Here is a 20,510-nt window from a genome sequence, read left to right on the forward strand (position 1 = left end):
AAACCAGGACCATTGCCCCACCTGGGCTTTGAACCCTGGCCCTCTGACTTGAAACCCAGCGTACTTTCCATCAAACTCTGCTGCGTCTCCCCTACTTTCTGCTGTACCAAGAAGGATTAATTTCATCATCATAATTGCTGTCATTCAGTTGCGTCTGACTCTTCATGACCCCATTTGGGGTTTTCTTGGCAAAGATACTGGAATGATGTGCCATTTCCTTTTCTGCCTCGTTGTACAGATGAAGAAATTGAGGCAAACTGTCTTAAGTCACTTGTTAAATGACTGGGTTAAGTGACAGGGTCACACAGGTAGTAAGTTCTCAGGTCTTCCTGACTCCAGGCCTGCCTTTCTATCCATGGTGCTGCCTAGCTGTCCTGTCACTGCCCATTCTTACTCAAATCCCTGGCAAGGCACTCATCACTCTGTGAGTCAGTCAGTAACATTTATTAAGCATCTCCTATAGACCGGGCACTATGCTAAACCCTGGAGATACAAAGACCAAAAAATAAATACAAGGTAAAATCAATATAAGTACAAGTTAAATTTTGGTGGAGAGGGGACTAGGCACTGTGGGGCTCAGTAAAGGATACATGCAGATGTCATGGAGGAAAATTCTAAAGCAATCAAAAGATTCTAGGAGTGGAGGTGAATAAGATGGGAGGGCATCCGGGCATGGGGAATGACACAGATTGCCAACCTTCTACAGTTTAGTAGTTGATCTTTCAGCTTTGCTTTATCCTCCCCTCCTCCATCTCTCCCCCCACCCCACCAATCTCATCTTTTGGGCAACAATCTGGTGTGATAAGGCTTTCCAAGCTTATTTAGGCTGGTTCTTGGATGATACACACAGAGTCTGTAAAATCAGGCCTTACTTTTGAAGCCTTTTGCACTTGGTAGGGCTTATCAGAGCTTGTGCTTGCTGATACTGTTTTGAGAAATGCAGGGTTACCTCCATGACCCATTGAGATGGTAGAAGACTTTAGCAGTATATTTAGTATATTTTTCCATAACCTTAGAAAGATATCGGTAAAGGAGAGATAGTTTATAAAAATACTATACATTCAAGTAGTTTCAAATGGTTATTTAGTTGTTTTTCCTTGGGAGATAATTTTGTAAATGTTTAAGAGTATGCCAATCTCAACCAATTGTGGCAAGAATGAAAACAAATAAATGAAACACACTCATAGAACCCTTGATTTTAGTTTGCTTAGACACTCATTCTACCAGCTCGGAAAACAATTTGCATAACTCAGAACTATGCTTATTGGCAGCATACTGTTTGTAAGCAGAGTTGGAGTTCCCAAGCTATATGTTTCATTTAAGCTGTCTTACACAGATCATAATTGTCATTAATATTGCATAAATTTATTGTATAACTGCTGTGTGTGAGACATCCAAGCCCCAGTAGGTCTAACATCCGAATGTCAGTCCAAGGACCTAGAATTAATTTTTTGTTTGTTCAAGGCTTTCGTGTGAGCATTTAAAATTATTTTTAATTACATTTTTAAAATTAATAGTCATTTTCTATCACCCCTTCAGAAAAGAAAATCAAAGCAAAATATACATAGTCAAGCAAAACAAATTCCCATGTTGACCACATCCAAAAATGGATGTTTCTGCATATTGAGAGTTTGAAATATATTTGCATACATATGCAAATGTCAAATACATTTGCACATATGTAGATATATGCAGACTTTTAAAAAACTCTCAATATGCAGAAACATATATACACACACAATTTTCCCCCTGCTCTAATGTATCATTTTAAATTTCTGTTTTGGCAGCTGCTCCTAGCTGTGTCCACATTCCTTTCCTCTCCTACCTCCCTGCCAGCCAGTAACCTTGAGCTCCCCCATGTTAGCATTCCTGCTCGGCCTCTGCCATTCCAGAGCTAGCTCTCTTTTTCAGTTTCTCCATTACTCTGTTGCATGCTGTAAAGCTGCTAAAGGATTTAGGCTTCTCTAGTTCCCTGCATTTCTGTTTCCAATCACCATCAAAGCATCTATCCAGGTAGAAAGTCTTGCCCAGGCACTGATACTCCCTTCAATATGACTCTGGCTTTCAGGGGCACATCACTCAGCTTTTATGTGCCTCAGTTTCCACATCTGTAAAATGTGGATCATCATAGCACCTCCCTCACAGGGATGTTTTGAAGATCAAATGAATTGACATATATAAAGCACTTTACAAACTTTCAGGCATTTTATAGTGCTATTTGCTGTTGTTGATTAGTTGGCTGACTTACTGGTGTTTGTTCTGGTATTCTTGGCATGACTCTTCTCCCTCCCTCAGTCAGCTGCTTTCATGTTTACCTGGGCTGGCCTTGGCTTCCTTGATCTGACCTTTCTACCTTCCTACCTGCTTCCGATTCTCATTTTGTTCAGTTCTGGAATGGATGGGGCAGTTTGCTTCTCCTTCTTTTTTGTTTTCTTTATCATTTTTTTTGGGGTCCCCATTCAGATATTTGTTAGAATTTTCATGACAGTTCTGTTACGACAGCTTCCTCTATAACTTTGCCATCTTTACTGGATCCCTGACTTTTCCTTTTTACACCACATTTATGTCCTGATATTCACTCCGTCCCCACCCAGGGAAGTCCAGCTTTCTGCCATAGTGATACCGTCTTAAACTGTTATGTGACATTCTATACCCACAGTCTCCCTGCTCTCTACCAAGAGGAGAAAAATGTACTAAAGGACACAGATTTAGGTCCGAAAGGGACCTTAGAATTCGTATCCCTTCTTTTCCAGATGAGGAAACTGAGTTCCAAGAGGTTACATGACTTCCCAGGTCCCCGGCTCCAAATCCACTGCAGCACACATCACCCCCTGCTCTCTGTTCTCTAGAAGTAGGCTTGGTTATATCACTGTTTCTACTCTAAGCTCAGACATTTTCAGTGTTGTTTTCATTTGAGTGGTAGGGTAGTTATTGTGGACCCACTAAAAAAAATGACTACTCTGATGTCTTAGCGTAGTACAGATGTGACTGTGGGTTCCTGAAGCCTGTGCCAATGAAGTACAATCCCTAGAAGGGTCTACCGGAGTCTGTTTTCTGAAGACCATCCTAGCTAAAGATGAAGAGCCACATCATCAGTAGTTTGGCCATCTGGTGAAGAAACTTTTTTGGCTTCGGCTACCTATGAAACAGAAAAATAATAAAAAAGTTATCCTCAGTCAGTCAACCGTGTGGCCCCTTTCCTCTGGTAGTACAATGGTGGGGCGGAGAGGGGGGACTTGACTGTTGGTGCTAAATGTAAAATCCTCGCCCAGCGACAACACATAGACATATCGCCTTTGGAGGTAAACCATATTCATCTTTACACACTCGTTGTAAAAGACCTCGATGTTGGGAAAGATTGAAGGCAAAAGGAAAAGGGGACCCCAGAGGATGAGATGGATAGATAGCGTTGTGGAAGCAACGAACATGAGCTTAGACAAACTTAGAAAGATAGTGGAGGACAGAAGGGCCTGGAGTTCTGTGGTCCATGGGGTCACAAAGAGTTAGACAATGAATGACTGAACAGCAGCATCAAACAATGTTTATGTATATCTGAGACAGATAGTTCGGATGGACAGTGAGCTGGTCCTGTAGTTGAGGAGAAGGAGGAGGAAGAGGAGGAGGAGAGAGAGTGTTAGATTGCTTTTAGGAAATTGCAGAGCACTTTTACTTACCCTAATTATTCCATAACAGCAAAGGTCAGTCTTCTCAATACAACTACTTTGCTAGTTTTGTTTGACAACTGTGATAACTGGAACACCAATACCTCCAGATAACTAAAGATGGAAATCACACAAAGGCAATGGGAAACTCCAAGAACAGGTGCAAAGAATGTCCTTTTTTTTTTTTCTACACGCTACAGTTTGATTTTTGTTATTTCCTTCCTTATCCCAAATGATATGCCTGATTATATGATAGGAATATATACTTGTTAGCCTACAGGCACAGGCCATCTCTCAAATAAGACCTTGCAAAATATAATGATTTTGTGTAATAAAATATTCAATCAGAAAAGGATGTGGACTAATCACATAGCAAATGGGAGGCATAGTTGGTGAAAAACCAGAATTCTGCCCTGGAATGTATGGAATGTTTTTTTTTTAAATTCCACATGTTAGAGGAATAATACCGACAATAATAGTTAACACTGATAGAGAAGTTTTACTGTTTGTGAAGCACCTTATATACTTTATCTCATTTAATCCTCTCATAACAACCCAGGGATATAGATCCTGTTATCTTTGTCATCTTACAAATGAGGAAAACTGATCCTCAGAGAAAGTTAAATGACTTGCAAAGGCATCATGCAACTTGTGAGGGTTTCAGACAGTACTTAAGCTCAGGACTCTTAAGTCTCCCTGATTGTAAGAGCTGCGTTCAGGTGGAGCTGAGTGAGAAGAAAATTCAGCAAAGACTGCCACAGACAGTATGTTGGATAGAAATTCTTAAAGGGAAGAGGAAGAAACAAGTATTTATTAGGTGCCTACTATATCCTAGGCACTGTGTGCTAAGGACTTTACGAATACTTGGGAGGATATGGTCAAGAGTCACACAGGACGAGGAGGCATGGATTGTTGGAAAGATGTATATATCATAAAGATGAAATAATGGATTCATTGAAATATACAAAAGTTTTGGGGGGAACCCTACTTCTTGTTGATTTTCACTCAAACTCTTCTACATCATTGTATTGGTAATTAAGGTAGGACTTTTTTTTTTATTACTGTTTTTTCCTTGGAGCACTTAGGTAATCAAATGCCTTTAATGAGTCTGGCCTTTGTTTCTTTGATTAAATCGGGAGTCTTTGATGACCTGCTTAGGGCAAGGGAAAGCCTAGTTCACACAGGTTTGAGTCACATGGTTGTGACACCCTTTGACCCTGAACAGGGTATATAAACGAAGAGGTTAGCATTTTGCTGGGGGCTCTCACTCCCTGGAAGAGTGTCCTGTGATTTGGCTAGATGAGACTCCGGATAGTTGTTGTTAAAGAGCCCTCTGGCTTTGGAAAAACCCAGATGTTTGGTGCTTCTCTGATAACTATGTATTACTATGTGTTAACTTGTGTTATTTGCTCTGTTTGTATAATGTATGTTTGTAATTTCTATTTGTATTTTCTCTGAAGTTCAGGATGCTGGCATTTCCCCCTGAACTAAGTGAATTATATGCGTACGTTTGACTAAAGTGAGATTGTTAACCCCTTAAAGCTGCTTTCCTTAGAAAAGCAGATCAAAGAACCTGTGCTGGCAGCTCTTCTGTGTGTTGGTGTTGTTGGTCCTACACAGCCACAGTAGTGGCAAACCATATTGTTGTTACAATCATTTTATACTCTCCTAGTGTAAATGAAATTAAAATTAATTAAGTTTTGAGACAGTTTGGAAAATTTCATCAATACTACATAATATAATTTGGGTATTGCTAAATGAGAGATGTCAACCATGGTCTCTGTGGTTCATGTCGTGTAGTGTATTTTAGGGTAAGTTATTAGTGGGAAGGGAGAAGGGCAGCTAAAATGTCTTTTATCTCATATTTTGTTTGTTTCTTCCTCCCCCTGCCCATTGATGTTACGGTGTAATATTAAGTATGGGTTATGAGGCTTGCTAGCTAATGTACTTCGAATAAGACTCAAAGGATGTTTCGGAATATTTAAACTGTCTGACAGTGTTTCATTACAGCTGCTCATTATGAAGTCTGTCATTTGTTACCATACATGAATTGACACAACCAGCAAAAATCCTTCTCAGAGGAAATACTTAGTGTATAGAGAAAGACATGTTTAACTAAGTTAAATGAGTTGCTGCTTTCAATTTACTAGGTAATAAGAAAAAACGAAAGAAATAATAGAATATACTAGAGTCAGAATTTTGGAATGTATCCAATATGTTTGAATAAGAAAAATATGGCATATAAGTGTGTGCCTGATATTAGTGGAAAATCCCAGAGTTTGTGAAGTGAAAAAGGATTTAGACTCTTAAGAGTACAGATAAGTTCTTAAATCCCTACAGGCTCAATCAGTCAACTAATTAAAATATATTAAATACAGTCGATCCTCCGTACTTGCAGATTCCACGTTTGTGAATCTGCCTATTCACTAAAATGTACTTGTAATCTCAAAATCAATACTTTCCACGCTTTCTCTGTCGTTCAGGGACGTGGGCAGAGAGGTAAAAGATTTGAGTCACTTCATGTACATATTCCCAGCTGAGGGCAAACAAGGCGACCATCTGCCTTCATGTTTAAGCTCTCATACTGTATCCTTTTCGTGGTCTATGTAGTGCCACAGGTGGGTTTTAAAAATTTTTTTTCTTGTGCTTTTTGCTGATTTTGCTATTTAAAATGGCCTCTAAGTATAGTGCTGTAGTACTTTCTAGTGTTCCTAAGCCTGGGAAGGTTGTGATGTGCCTGCAGAGAAATACATGTGTTCAGTAAGCTTTATTCAGGCAGGAATTACAGTGCTATTGGTCATGAGTTCAATGTTAATGAAGCAACACTATGGTACATCCCCCAAAAGGAAGAGGATATTCAATGATCTGTACCTGAAGCCTCTCAAGAAAGTGCTAAAGTAAATGTTGTGAGCAGAGGATTGCAGAGACCTAGCCCTGCATTTCTCTTAGGAGCATGGTTCAATATTCACTCTGTTTGCTGTGACTCTAGAATGTGTTGTCCTTGCGTATTAGATTGTAAGTTCCTTAAGGCTGGGATGCTTTCTCTTCCTCATTCGCATCCCCAGTGCTTTGCACATTGTAGGTGCCTAATAAATGTTAATTAAATTGAATTGAATTATCTGGGAAAGAATTTATACAGCCAATGTCTCTGATAAATACCTCATTTCTAAAATATATAGAGAACTGAATCAAAATTTATAAAAATACAAGTCATGCCCCAATTGAGAAATGGTCAAAGGATATGAACAGGAAGTTTTCAGAGGAAGAAATTAAAGCTATCTATAGTCACATGAAAAAATGCTCTCAAATCACTACTGACTACAGAAATGCAAATTAAAACAACTCTGAGGTACCATCTCATACCTATCAGATTGACTAATATGACAAAACAGGAAAATGATAAATGTTGGAGAACATGTGGGGAAATTGGAACACCAATGCATTGTTGGTAAAGTTGTGAACTAATCCAAACCATTCTGGAGAGCAATTTGGAACTGTGCCCAAAGGGCTCTAAAACTGTACATGCCCTTTGACCCAGCAGTCCCACTTCTAGGTCTTTATACCAAAGAGATCATAAAAATGGGAAAAGGGCCCACATGTAGAAAAATATTTATAGCAGCTCTTTTTGTGGTTGCCAAGAATTGGAAATTTGATGGGATGCCCACCAATTGGGAAATGGCAGAACAAATTGTGGTTTGTGAATGTAATAGAATACTATTGTTCCATAAGAAATGATGAGCAGGCAGACTTCAGAAAAACCTGGACTTATATGACCTGATGCTGAGTGAAGTGAACAGAACCAGGTGAACGTTGTACACAGCAACAGCAGCATTGTGCGATGACTAACTTTGATAGACTTAGCTCTTCTCAGCAATGCAAGGATCTAAGACAATTCCAAAAGATTCGTGATGGAAAACGCTACCCGTATCCAGAAGAAGAATGATGGAGTCTGAATACAGATCGAAACATACTATTTTCTCTCTCTTTTTATTTTTGTTTCTTCTTTCTTGTGGTTTTCCCCTTTGGTTCTAATTCTTCTTTACAACATGACTAATGTGGAAATGTGTTTGATATGATTGTACACGTATAACACCATCTTGGGGAGGGTAGAAGAGAGGAAGGGAGAGAAAATTTAGAACTTGAAATCTTATAGAAGTGAATGTTGAAAACTAAAAATAAATAAATTTAATTTTTAAAAATTGAATTGAATGATGAGAAAGGACTGTGCCTACTGTATTCCAGGCACTATGCTAAGACCCACATACAAACAGACGCAAGACATCCCTTGCCTTCAAAGACCCTACATGATACAAAAGTGGGCGAGGGATGGGAAACTAGTGGAGGTGGGTGAGAATAAAGTAGTTGGAGTGGTTGTTTGCAAAAATTAATTTTCACCAAAATCAAAGTGTAGTTTAAATCTTTCGATCATTGCCTTTCCAGAAACCACACAGATAGAAGATCCTAGGAAGCAATGGAGGAGAGAACAAGAGAGAATGTTGAAAGACTACCTGATGGTGGCCCAAGATGCTCTCAGCACACAGAAGGAGCTGTACCACGTGAAAGAGAAGAGGCTCGCTCTGGCTCTGGATGAGTATGTGCGCCTCAATGATGCTTACAAGGAGAAGTCGAGTTCCCGCACAAGCCGTAAGTATGCAGTCTAAAGTGATTGTCTGGGAACTTGGTTCTCCAAATAAGAAAGGGAAGCCTAGTGGAGTTTCTTCAGGATATCAGTGGGGTCTTTATTTCCTCCTGCAAGTAGGAAAGATATCCTAAAGATGCTCGGGGGAGGAAAATGTGTCCCACATTTCTCATTAAGCCTCCCCAGTACCAGGAGGCTGCAAACAGCCCTTGATACTTTAGGTCAAGCTTTTCTCTTTTGTGGATTACATGTCCCTTTTCTAGCTTCATCTTCTTCTTCATTTTGACTGTCATTTTGAGCCATTTCTCTGCTAGTTACTTTCTTTGCAAGAATAGGGAGGAGAGAAAGGAGAAATCATCCAATTTTGGTTATTCGGGAACAACTCTAGCGCACACACACACACACACGCACATGCAGCTTATAAAGTTAAGGTGTTGAAACTATTGATCATAATGAGGCTTTTGTTTCACACAAAGATTTTATCTGGTCAGGCTGCTCTTTTGCCTTATTATTTTGTATAGACCCTAGAGCAGGGGTTCTTAGCTTTTTTTGTGTCCTGTACCCTTTTGGCCAGTCCAGTGAAGCCTAGGGTCTACTCCTCTGAGTTATATTTTTAAATGGGTAAAATAAAATACATAGGATTACAAAGCAAGCCAATTAAAATAAAGTTAACAAAGTTTTTTTTTAAAGTTAACAGGGATTAAGAACCCCTGATCTGGAGTTTTAAAAGTATTTTAGGAATAACCATGATGAATGTTAAAATACTCTCTTTAAAAAGAGAAGGACTGGGAAGGACCGAATCTAGAGTATATATGCTCTTAGGAGAAGAGGAGTCAGTGAAGATGAAGCTTTATTATGCTCCTTTTTTCCTTTTATGCCAAATTTCATTTTTTTATTAAAGGGTGATTTAAATTATGGTTGGATAGTTGATCATGAGTTTTCATATTTTTTCCTTTTCTGAATAAGGAATGTAAAAAAGAATTAATAGACATAGTGATACTTACTGTCACTTTATAGGACTGCAGTTTCATCAGGGGGTGGGGATGCTATTTATGGGGGGATGCTGAGGAAAAGATGGCATACTGCTTTCACCGATGCACACCATACTTATACAATTTTATGAGTCATTGTGGACAAATAATTCCCTCCCCCCCCCATGCCATCCTCCCCTTTTGGGATGTGCTTCTCTAGACTCAGCTAGGCTGGTCCTCAGACGAAACAAGCTACAGACCAGTAATATGAGATCTTCTCAGCTTGATAGGATCTGCCAGAGTTTTAATTCCAGTGGCATAAATGTAAAAAATATTTGTTACCTCCATCCCATGATGAGGCATCAGAGTAGACAACCCTTTTGGACGTATAAAATGGGAGTGTTGCAGATATGATTATGGGTCTTAAAGGTTATTTTTTTTCTTTCAAAAGTGTTCTCAGGATCTTCATCCAGCACTAAGTATGACCCTGATATTCTGAAGGCAGAGATCTCCACTACACGGTTAAGGGTAAGAATATTTCATATTGCTTATTCGTATAGAATGATCATGCTGGAAGGGACATCCTCTAGGCTAATCTCACTCAAAAGTGGGAATCTCCACCACAACATCTCTCATAGGTCTTCCAGTACCTGCTTGAACTTAATGACAGGGGACTCACTACCTCACAAGGCAGATCATTAAGGTTTCGGACAGTTTTCATTAGTTTAGCTCTTTATATTGAGCTAAAATTCTCCTTTCTGTAACTGTTATCATTTATTAACCTTCACTGCTTTTTGAAGCTACACAAAAACACCCTTCTTCCACATTATAGCTATTGTGTGTCACTTCTCATACTCCTCCACTCTTATTTTCTCTGAGCTGTGAATTTCTTTCTGCTATCTCTCCTCCAAACTATTTGCCATTCTGGTTGCCTTCATTCATTTTAGTTTGCTGGTTTTCTTGTTAAAATGTGGCAACCAGAACTTAACATAGGCCTCCAGATGTCTGATTAATGCGATGTCTGTAATAAAATGACTGCGTCCTTTGATCTTGCCACTGTACTTCTGTTCAAATTAATACAGTAAAAGGCTGCATTTCTGACAGACCCATTGCGTGTAGCTCGTATTGAGCTTATGAGCAACAAAATTTCTAGCTAGGTCTTTAAAAAAAACACCATGAATTGTTAATAAAATTGGTATCTCCTGTTCTATACTTTTACTATTATTTGGGTTTTTTTTTTGAACTCTGGAAGATGGGTACTTATCATTTTCCCTGAGCTTTTTTTTTCTTTGATAATAAAGACAAGACTTGTATTCTCACAAATACCTAATTATGGATTCATAGAATATGTAGCTGGTAGGAACCTTAATGATCATCTAGTCTACCATTTTTATTGAGGTCCTGAGAGATTAGGTGATTTCCCCCGTGTCTCTTGGCTCCAGGCCTTTTTTTTTTTAAATAAATTTATTTTTTATTTTTAGTTTACAACATTCAGTTCCACAAGTTTTTGGGTTCCAAATTTTCTCTCCCTCCCTCTCCTCCCACTGCCCCCCAAGATGGTATGTAATCCAATGTAGGTTCTACATATACCTTCATATTGAACTTATTTACATAATAGTCCAGTTGTAAAGAAAAATTATAACCAATGGAATGAATCATGAGAAAGAAGAAATGAAACCAAAAAAGAAGGAAAAAAAAGAGAAGAGAGCAAATAGTTTGCCTCTATCTGCATTCAGACTCCATAATTCTTTCTCTGAATATGCATATTTTTTTCCATCATGAATCTTCTGGAACTGTCTTTGAACCTTGCATTGATGAGAAGAGTCAAGTCTATCAAAGTTAGTCCTTACAGATATCATGTGTCTGTAATCGTGTATAATGATCTCCTGGTTCTGCTCCCCTCACTCAGCATCAGTTCATATAAGTTTTTCCAGGTTGTAATGAAGTCTGTCTGCTCTTCATTTCTTATAGTACAGTAGTATTCCATTACATTCATACGCCACAGCTTGTTCAGCCATTCCCCAATTGATGGGCATCCCTGAATTTCCAGTTCTTTGCCACCACAAAAAGAGCTGCTATAAATATTTTTGTACATAGTGGACCATTTCCCACTTGTGTGATCTCTTTGGGATACAGCCCTAGAAGTGGTATTGCTGGGTCAAAGGGTATGCACATTTTTATAGCCCTTTGGGCATGGTTCTAAGTTGCTCTCCAGAATGGCTAGGTAAGTTCACAACTCCACCAACAATGTAACAATGTTCCAATTTTCCCACATCCTCTCCAGCATTTATCATTTTCCTCTTTTGTCATGTTAGGCAATCTGACAGGAGAGATGTGGTACTTAAGAGTTATTTTGATTTGCATTTCTCTAATCTGTAGTGATTTAGAGCATTTTTTCTTATGCCTATAGATATCTTTAATTTCTTCCTCTGAAAACTGCCTGTTCATATCCTTTGAGCTTTTCTCAATTGGGGAATGCCTTGTATTCCTATAAATTTGGCTCAGTTCCCTGTATATTTTAGATATAAGGCCTTTATTAGAGACACTGGCTGTAAAGATTTTTTCCCAATTTTCTGCTTCCCCCCAATCTTTGTTGCATTGGCTTTGTTTGCACAAAAACTTTTCAAATTAACATAGTCAAAATTATTTGTTTTGCATTTTATAACGCTATCTCTTGTTGAGTTGTGAATTCTTCCCTTCTCCATGAATCTAACATGAATAGGTAAACCATTCCTTGCTCTCCCAAATTACTTATAGTATCAGCCTTTATATCTAAATTGTTTGACTTTATTTTGGCATACAGTTTAAGATATTGATCTATGCCCAGTTTCTGCCCTACCATTTTCCAAGTTTCCCAGCAGTTTTTGTGAAATAGTGAATTCTTAGCCCAGAAGCTGGATTTTTTGGGTTTATCAAAGAGTAGATTGCTGTAGTCATTGACTACTGCGTCTTGTGTACCTGACCCATTCCACTGATCCACCACTCTGTTTCTTAGCCAGTACCAAGTAATTTTGATGACTGCTGCTTTATAGTACAGTTTAATGTCTGGTATGGTTAGGCCATCTTCCCTAGCATTTCTTTTCATTAATTCCCTTGATATTCTGGACCTTTTGTTCTTCCAGATGAATTTTGTTATTATTTTATCCAACTATGTAAAATAATTTTTTGGTAGTTTGATTGATGTGGCACTGAAAAAGTAAATTAATTTAGGTAAAATTGTCATTTTTATTGTATTAGCTCAGCCTAACCACGAGCAACTAATGTTTTTCCATTTATTTAGATCTGACTTTATTTGTGTGAAAAGTGTTTGTAATTGTGTTCCTATAGGTCCTGGGTTTATCTTGTTGACTCCTAGTCTTTACCTGCTCTTTACCATTCACCATCCTTCCTCAGTTAAACTACTCTTTGGTCCATTCTCATTAGCTGGCAACACCCCCTCAAAATGTGACTGGCTTCTTCTATTTTCACTCCTCTTTTCTACTGCAAATAAATAGAAACAGAGTGGTACTCTCACCTTCATTTTCAGCAGTTCCCTCTGGGAGCACAGGGCACTTCCTCTTCCCGAAACATAACACATAAACCCTCGTTATTCTTGTTGAGTTGTGTCTGGCTCTTTGTGACCTCATTTTGCAACAAAACCTACATTTCTGTTATCTCGTACTAACCTATCAAGTTGGGTTCTAGACAGCTCATTTTGTGAATATTTGAGTCACTTAAGGGGTGTCTGACTCTTCATGACCCGTTTTGGGATTTTCTTGGCAAAGATTCTGGAGTGGTTTGCTATGTCCTTCTCCAGCTCATTTTACAGATGAGGAAACCGAGGCAAACAGGGTTAAGTGACTTGCCCAGGGTCACACAGCTAGTAAGTGTCTAAGGCTAGATTTGAACTCAGGTCTTCCTGAATCCAGACCTGGCGCTCTATCCATTGAGCCACCTTGCTGCTCATACAAAGAGCCAAATGATGAAGTTTACAGATCCTGCAAAGGTAGGGCTTCTTGGGAATAAAGAACATCCTAACTCCTGAATCTTGTAGAATTTCGTGTCTTCAATAGCCTTCATTAATTAGGAGAGGGGAGAGGTAGCAGCAGCAGTGATCAGATCACTACCATTGGATCTTTCTCTAATACTGGTTATTACAAGTCCAAGTTGTTTCCAGGCCTGAGTGGCTTAGGCATTGTGGGAAGGAAGAGAACCTAGCTAGTTAGTATTGTGTGCTTGCCTATTCTGCCTGAAAGACTAAAATGCCCTCTTGTCATCTCCCTCTTGTGCTCTTCTGATCGGTGTCTTGAGGGGGTCTCTGACAGTTGGGGATTAGCAGGCATGGCTCCGGTTTGGTGATATATCCCACCTCACCACTTAAGCCTGAGACACCTCTGCTATGGAGCTGTAGTAGATAGGGCACTGGACCTGGAGTCAAGAAGACTTGAGATCATATTCTACCTCAGATATGTACTGACTGTGTGACCTTGGGCAAGTTGCTTACCCTTTGTCTACTTCAGTTTCCTGAGCTGTAAATCAGCTGTAAAACGGGGATCATAATAATACCTACCTCCTAGGGTTGTTGTGAGGACCAAATGGGATAATATTTGTAAAGTGTTTAGCACAATGCCTGGCACATAGTAGGCACTTAATAAATGTTTATTCTTTTCCTTTCTCCCCCTCATCAAGTGTAAAGCCCTTAGCTATAATGGTATAGAACAACTATGTCAAACTCGAAAGAAATGGGAGCCACTAGTTCCTGTATAAGGATCCCTGTGGGATAGCTTCAGCTTCTGCTGGACTCTGACTTTTATGATACAATTCTTTAAAAATTAAATTTTCTACATGTATTTTGGTTTTTGCAACATAAGAATTTACCAGTAATCACCACCCCTTCCCATATACAATTGTACTTTCCCTTAGAAAAATAACAAAATTCAGCCAAACCTTTTGGCACAGAAATCATGACTGTGTAAGAACCAGAAAGGATGTGGTAGTGGGGAGGGAAGAATCTCTCACTTTTCAGATAAGGAAACAGACCCAGAGAGGCCTCAGAAAATGTAAATGACTTTTCCAAGGTTACTTAGATGCTAAGTACATGAGCAAGTATGTGAACCCAGGGGCAGCTAGGTGGTGCAGTGGATAGAGAGAGCGCTAGGCCTGACTTTAGGAAGACTCAACTTCTTGAATTCAAATCTGGCCTTAGACACCGACTGGCTGTGTGACCCTGGGCAAGTCACCTAACCCTGTTTGGCTCAGTTTCCTCATCTGTCAAGTGAGCTGGAGAAGGCAATGGCAAACCACTGCAGTATCTTTGCCAAGAAAATCCCAAATGAGTCACGAATTGTTGGACATGACTGAAAGCTGTTGAATAGCCACAACAAGCTTGGACCTCAGATCCCACACTCTCTCCACTGTTTTTTCCTTGAAAATACAAATACCTTAAATGGTGACAGATTTACTCTTAGGCCCTAGAGCAGGCTTTCTTAACCTGGGACTCTGTGATGATAAAAAAAATTGTGTGTGTATGTATATGTATATACACAACTATATTTCTATATAATTGGTTTCCTACGTAATGCCACGTATTTTATCTTATACATTTAAAAATATTTTTAGCAGACATTAGGTCTTACCAGGCTGCCAAAAGCATCCATGATAAAAAAAATGTTAAGAACTCCTGCCCCTAGAGTATCATACTCACCTCCACCTCTCAAACAATTTTTCTTACCTCCCTACTGAAAAGAAAAAAGTGTGTTCTTTCCAGAGCTGTCATCCAGCGCCAACATTAATCGCTATTTTTGATTTTATTTCTGTTCTCTAGGGTCATATAAAATTATAATACCATTGGAGCATCGATATGTTGTTTTCTTGATCTACTTTCCTTGTTCCACACTGATTTCTATAAATCTTCCCATGTTTCATGAAAGTCCTTATATTAATTGTGAATGATACTGCATTCAGGGATTCATGCCTTTCTCTAATATTCATCATTTATTATGTGCCACTTCTTACATAGTTTGTGTTGTGCAGCCACAATGATTGCTTTAGACATTGTGCTGTATTCTTCTCTTAGGGTCATTGGGATTTTTCAGAATTATACAGTCAGAGTTACGGTTTTAGCTCTGTTCATCCTTCTTGACCCCTATTTCTTTTTAGGGTATTTATGCATGAGACTGTTTTTCCATAGGGAAAAAATCAATCTCTGTTTTATCCCTGGGGGAGAAATGTACATGGGAGGAATGTTCTGTTGTTATTTTCATTACTATAATGTTTCTTTAGATATTTTTACTATGAATTAAGCAAATCCCCTAACTCATTCAGAAAATTTTACACATTTGGAGGCCTGTGAGCTATGATTTAGAAAGGATTCTAACCCACAAATACCTAGAACCCTATATAGCTTTCTGTGGGCCATTGGGTAAAAGAGGCTCCAAGTACTACCTTCAAACATCCCCTCTGCATCTCTTTGATTCTCACCAGACAGTGTGGTATAATAGAACATTGGACTTTGAGTCTGGACAGACTTAGTTTCCAATCCTGGCCCCTGCATGTGCTCAGGCAAATCACTTAATTTCTCTAAGCATTAGCTTCCTAATCTGTAAATTTTTTATAATACCTGTAAAAGGAGAGTACAAAATGATTTTTATTGCACCTTCATATTTGTAGAAATGTGAGATAGAAGACTGGAGTCATGGTACAAGAAAAAGGAAGAGAGGATAGGCAGATATTTGCAGGGCTGGAGAAGCATAAGACTTAATGTACAAAGGCAGGGGTGGGAGTGGTAGAATCCGGAAAAATAAAGAGAGGAGTACAGAAATTCTGAGGGCAAGAATGGTCTCATATAAATTGCTTTCATTCCATGCCCTGATAGCCAAGATGTTAATTTAGACTCTGTAGGCTTCTCTGAGTATGTTATCACCTATTATCACTACCCTTTGAAATGTTGATTAGATACCATTTGAAACTGTTATCAACTTTATATGTGTTTCTCAGAACAGGATAGTCCAACATCAGAGAAATTACCTTGTTACCATGTTTTTGTTTTTAACTACAGTAGATGTAGTCAGAGGAATATTGCCCCAGGTCTAAGTATAATCCAGCTCAGAATGATCGCTCTTCAAAAAGCAAAAAATAGGTCAAATACAATCTTATAAATCTATTTTACTGGTTTTCCTGAAGTAATACAATAATTCAATTCTATCAATGTTCTGAATTTTGGTACCAGATTGTCTTTTTTTGTTAATGCTTCTTTTAAGGCTTCAAAATAGCTTTTTATCATAACATAGGTCAAGACCTCACTTTCTTCAGCCCCTTCACCAAAATACCTTACATGGACTCATCCTGGGAGCAATTGTGTTCATTGACTAGATCAAATTTCTCTAATAGGCGTCATCCTGTGGGCTTCTATTCCATATTTTCCCATAAATGTTCCATGTAGAATCTAACCTGGGTGTGGGAGGCCTTGTTGTTGTTGTTGTTCAGATTATATCTTGACATTCTTAAATTCTGGGAAAGTGGGATTTCTAGACCCCAGAATACAAAATTAGGAGTAGTCAGTTGGTGGCAGTTGTGGAAGAAGAGAGGGTCTCAACTCAGTGTAGAATTCATCCATGTCTGAACTTGTCTGGAAATGGCATGGGGCTGCCTTATGAGTCGCTGGAGGGAAGAACACTTGTTGGCAATATCATACACAAAAGTCATGTTTTAGGAGGTTGGAGTAGAGGTCTTGGGAAGTTTCTTCCAGCTCTCACTGACTTTAAGAAACCTTGTTTAACTAATTGAATGACTAACTCTGTTTTACTGATCTTCGCACAAAATGGCCTTAACGTAAATACTTTGTTCTGAATGGAAGTTATTTACACAAATTATTATTATTATTACTATTATAGTAATAATAATTGTTACCTAAATTATTATTATATCAACAGGCAAATATAAGAGAAAGCACAGTTTTGAAATTGGTTTTTTTTTTCATTCTCAGTGTTCACATCATTGTCTGTGGCTAGAAAAGTTATCTTAAACTCAACATATCTGAAACCAGACTCATTATCTTTACTTCCAAACCGTCACGTCTTCCCAACTATTGCTGCCCCGTTACTGTCAAGCACACCGCCATCCTCCCAGTTCACCGAGGCTCCCAACCAGCCTAGGTTTCGTCCTTAATTCTCATTCTCTCAACATCCTTCCTCTCCTCCCTGCAATATCCAATCAGTTGACAAGTCCTGGCAGTTGCCACATCTACTTTCTCATCATCTCTCATTGTAACAACAGTGCTTCTTGCCGCTGCTGTGGCTATGTAAGGCCAATAACACCAGCACACAGGAAGGCTACTAGCACAGGTTCTTTGATCTGCTTTTCTAATGAAAGCATCTTTAAGGGGTTTACAATCTCACTTTAGTTAAACATACATATATCATTCACTTAATTCAGGGGAAAAAGTCAGCACCCTGAACTTCAGAGAAAATGCAAACAGAAATTACAAGCAGAAATAGTATGAACAAAGCAAAATAACACAAATCAGCAGACAAGCTTCTAGCTGTCTGTCCAAGACATTACATACATAGTTACCAGAGAGAGAATCAGCAACATTTGGGTTTTTCAAAGCCGGGGGCTCCAACGGCTACCCAGAGTCTTGTCTGGTCAAATCACATGACACTTTTAAAGTGAGTGAGCCCCCAAGCAAAATGTTCACCTCAGAGTAAAAAAAAAAAATGTGTGTACATATGTGTGTGTGTGTGTGTGTGTGTGTGTGTGTGTGTACTTATTCAAGGTCAGAAGGTCTCACAACAATGTGACTCAAGCCCATATGACCTAAGCCTTCCTGTTACTTAAGCAGGTCATCAAAGACTCCCAATTCAATCAAAGACTCTTGATTGAAACAAAGACAAGACTCAAAGGCACTCGATTGCCTTAGTGCTGAGAATCACTCCAACACAAAAGACAACAAAAAGTTCTACTTTACTTGCCTTTGCACTCATATATAGATCATCTCCTCTGTGATGCTGTCATTATCCTTTGTGCACGCTCTTATCACCTCATGCCCGAACTGTTCCTGTACCCTTCTTCTGCTTGGTCTCCCTGCCTCCAGTCTATCTTCCAATCAGCTGTCAAATTGATCTTCCTAGAGTTTAGTTCTGATTGTGTCAGTCCTCTTATTCTCTTAACTCTAGTGGTTCTTTATTACTTGCAGGATCAAACATAAAAAGTGCCTTATAACCTGGTGTCTTCCTACCTTCTTAGGTTTCTTATCTCTTACTCCTCTTCACATACTCCATGATCCATTGGCACTGGCCTTCTTGCCATTCTTCAAACAAGACACTCTTTCTCCCAGTTAGTTCTGGGCATTTTCACTGACTATTCTCCGTGCCATGGATTCTTTTCCTCCTCATTATTATCTCCTTGCTTTCTTGGCTTCCTTCCAGTCTCAGCTAAAATCCTACTTTTGGCAAGAAGCTTTTCTCGATCCCCTTGAATGTCTAGTACCTCGCTTCTGAGATTATCTCCAAATTATCTTCTCAGTATCTTGTTTGTACATACATGATTTCATTAGACTCTGAGCTCCTTGAGGGCAGGGATTGTTTTTGCTTTTCTTTTAGTATTTCTTCAATGTTTAGCAGAGTATCTGGCACATAGTAAATATTTAATAAATACTAGGCAGCTTGACTAGATGAAGACTGGACTATGTACCTGTTTAACTGTCCATATTTCCTTGCATTGGGTCAGAGAGAGAGGACTTAGTGAATCTGACTCTCCTGCCCTGATTTCTTAATGATTTTAGAACTCTAGATTTGGATATTTGAATAGTCATATTCCCTTTATTTTTAAGAAGATTGACAGAGCAGACATAATAACTCTTACATTTGAGGAGAATGAGTCAGAGCTTAAGAGACTTGTTTAAAGTCAGAGCTATTTTGTGGAATCATGCTTTTCTTTTCTTTTTTCTTTTTTTTTTTTTTTTACACCAAGCAGCTTCACAGGCAGGACTCTGTCTTAAGAGGACAAGCGAGACTTATCCTGGAGAAAAATAAAAGCCTGTGAAAAAGCACAGGAGTAGTTAACTTTATTCGACTGAAACTAACATAATGCAGCTAGAACTGGGAAAGACTTTTATATGTAGGATTGCTCTGGACCCCAATCTTAGGGAGAAACTTCACTGTAATGTACCTTCATTTCCTTCTGAAAAGTGATGCATTTTTAGAGATGTTTCAGTTCAGTTTTCTTAGAAATTCTCTGGGTTCATAGTCCCTGTCTGGGAGCCTTAGCTGTGGGTTTCAACTTAATGTGAAAGTTTCCAGACCTTTGACTGATATGTGGCTGTGTTTTTTCATTAAACTATTCTGAAGCTTATAGGTAACTAATAGATAACTATTCACCTCTTTCATAAATATAAGAATAATTAGTTAACTTTTTCTGGTCATATATACATCCTTTCCTTGTGCAGATTGGCCAGACTGCCAGATAGTACCACATTCCAAGCTGTTTGGTCCATTTGATTCTTTGGAACTGATGGATGGTGCCCTAACTCTGGTACCACTTGGAAGTAACCACAAGTCACAGAATCTCAGAGTTAGGAGGGACTTCAGAAGTCCCTACCACGCATGAACAAGAAATCCATCTATAATGTATCAGACAAGTAATAGTCTAATTCAGTCTTTACTTGAAAACACAGCACCTCCCAGGGCAGACCATTCTACTCTTCCATAGCTCAGATTGTTGGGAAATTTTTCTTTACATTGAGCCTAAGTTTACCTACAACTTTAAGTCCCCTTGGGTGCTTAAAGTATAAAATAGTCAACATTGATATGGAAATACATATTAGTAAATATTTAATCATCTCTTACTATTTGAAGCACACAGAGCTCACTCTCCCATATCTTTGAAGAGCTGTGTGTGAGCTTTGTTCAGTTGCCTGGGGTGGAAAGGGGGAAAGTAGTGAAGAAGTCTATCATTGTCAGTTTAGTCGAATTTCCACTGTGGGCCCACTGAAAACCTTTGTCTAACATTACCACACATATTCAGCAAAAGGAAAAGAGAATGGATCCCACAGACAAGAGACAACAAGTCCAGAGGACAAAAATTATAGTATGTGTATGTAATAATTTGTTTGCTTTGCTTCGCATGTTTAATAAGAAGAATATGGCTACTGAGACACTTTTGTTTGATCTGGAAGGTTTAGATGTCATTGGGTGGTGGGGGGAGGGTTTGTTGGAGAGCCATGGCACCAAGTGTAGAGCATTGACTTAATTAAGGTAGGGC

General features: G+C 38.8%; 1 protein-coding gene across 1 annotated transcript in view; it reads left to right on the top strand.

The window, feature by feature from the left end:
* Positions 1–20,510, top strand: part of WWC2 (WW and C2 domain containing 2) — a 253,626-nt gene that overhangs the window by 117,649 nt on the left and 115,467 nt on the right. Inside the window, exons 3-4 of the mRNA XM_036763173.1 lie at positions 8,103–8,306; positions 9,724–9,800. Of these exons, the coding sequence (XP_036619068.1) occupies positions 8,103–8,306; positions 9,724–9,800 (281 nt within the window). The remainder of the gene's footprint in view (positions 1–8,102; positions 8,307–9,723; positions 9,801–20,510) is intronic.

The sequence above is a fragment of the Trichosurus vulpecula genome, chromosome 6 (genome assembly GCF_011100635.1).
Source record: "Trichosurus vulpecula isolate mTriVul1 chromosome 6, mTriVul1.pri, whole genome shotgun sequence".
NCBI lineage: Eukaryota > Metazoa > Chordata > Mammalia > Diprotodontia > Phalangeridae > Trichosurus > Trichosurus vulpecula.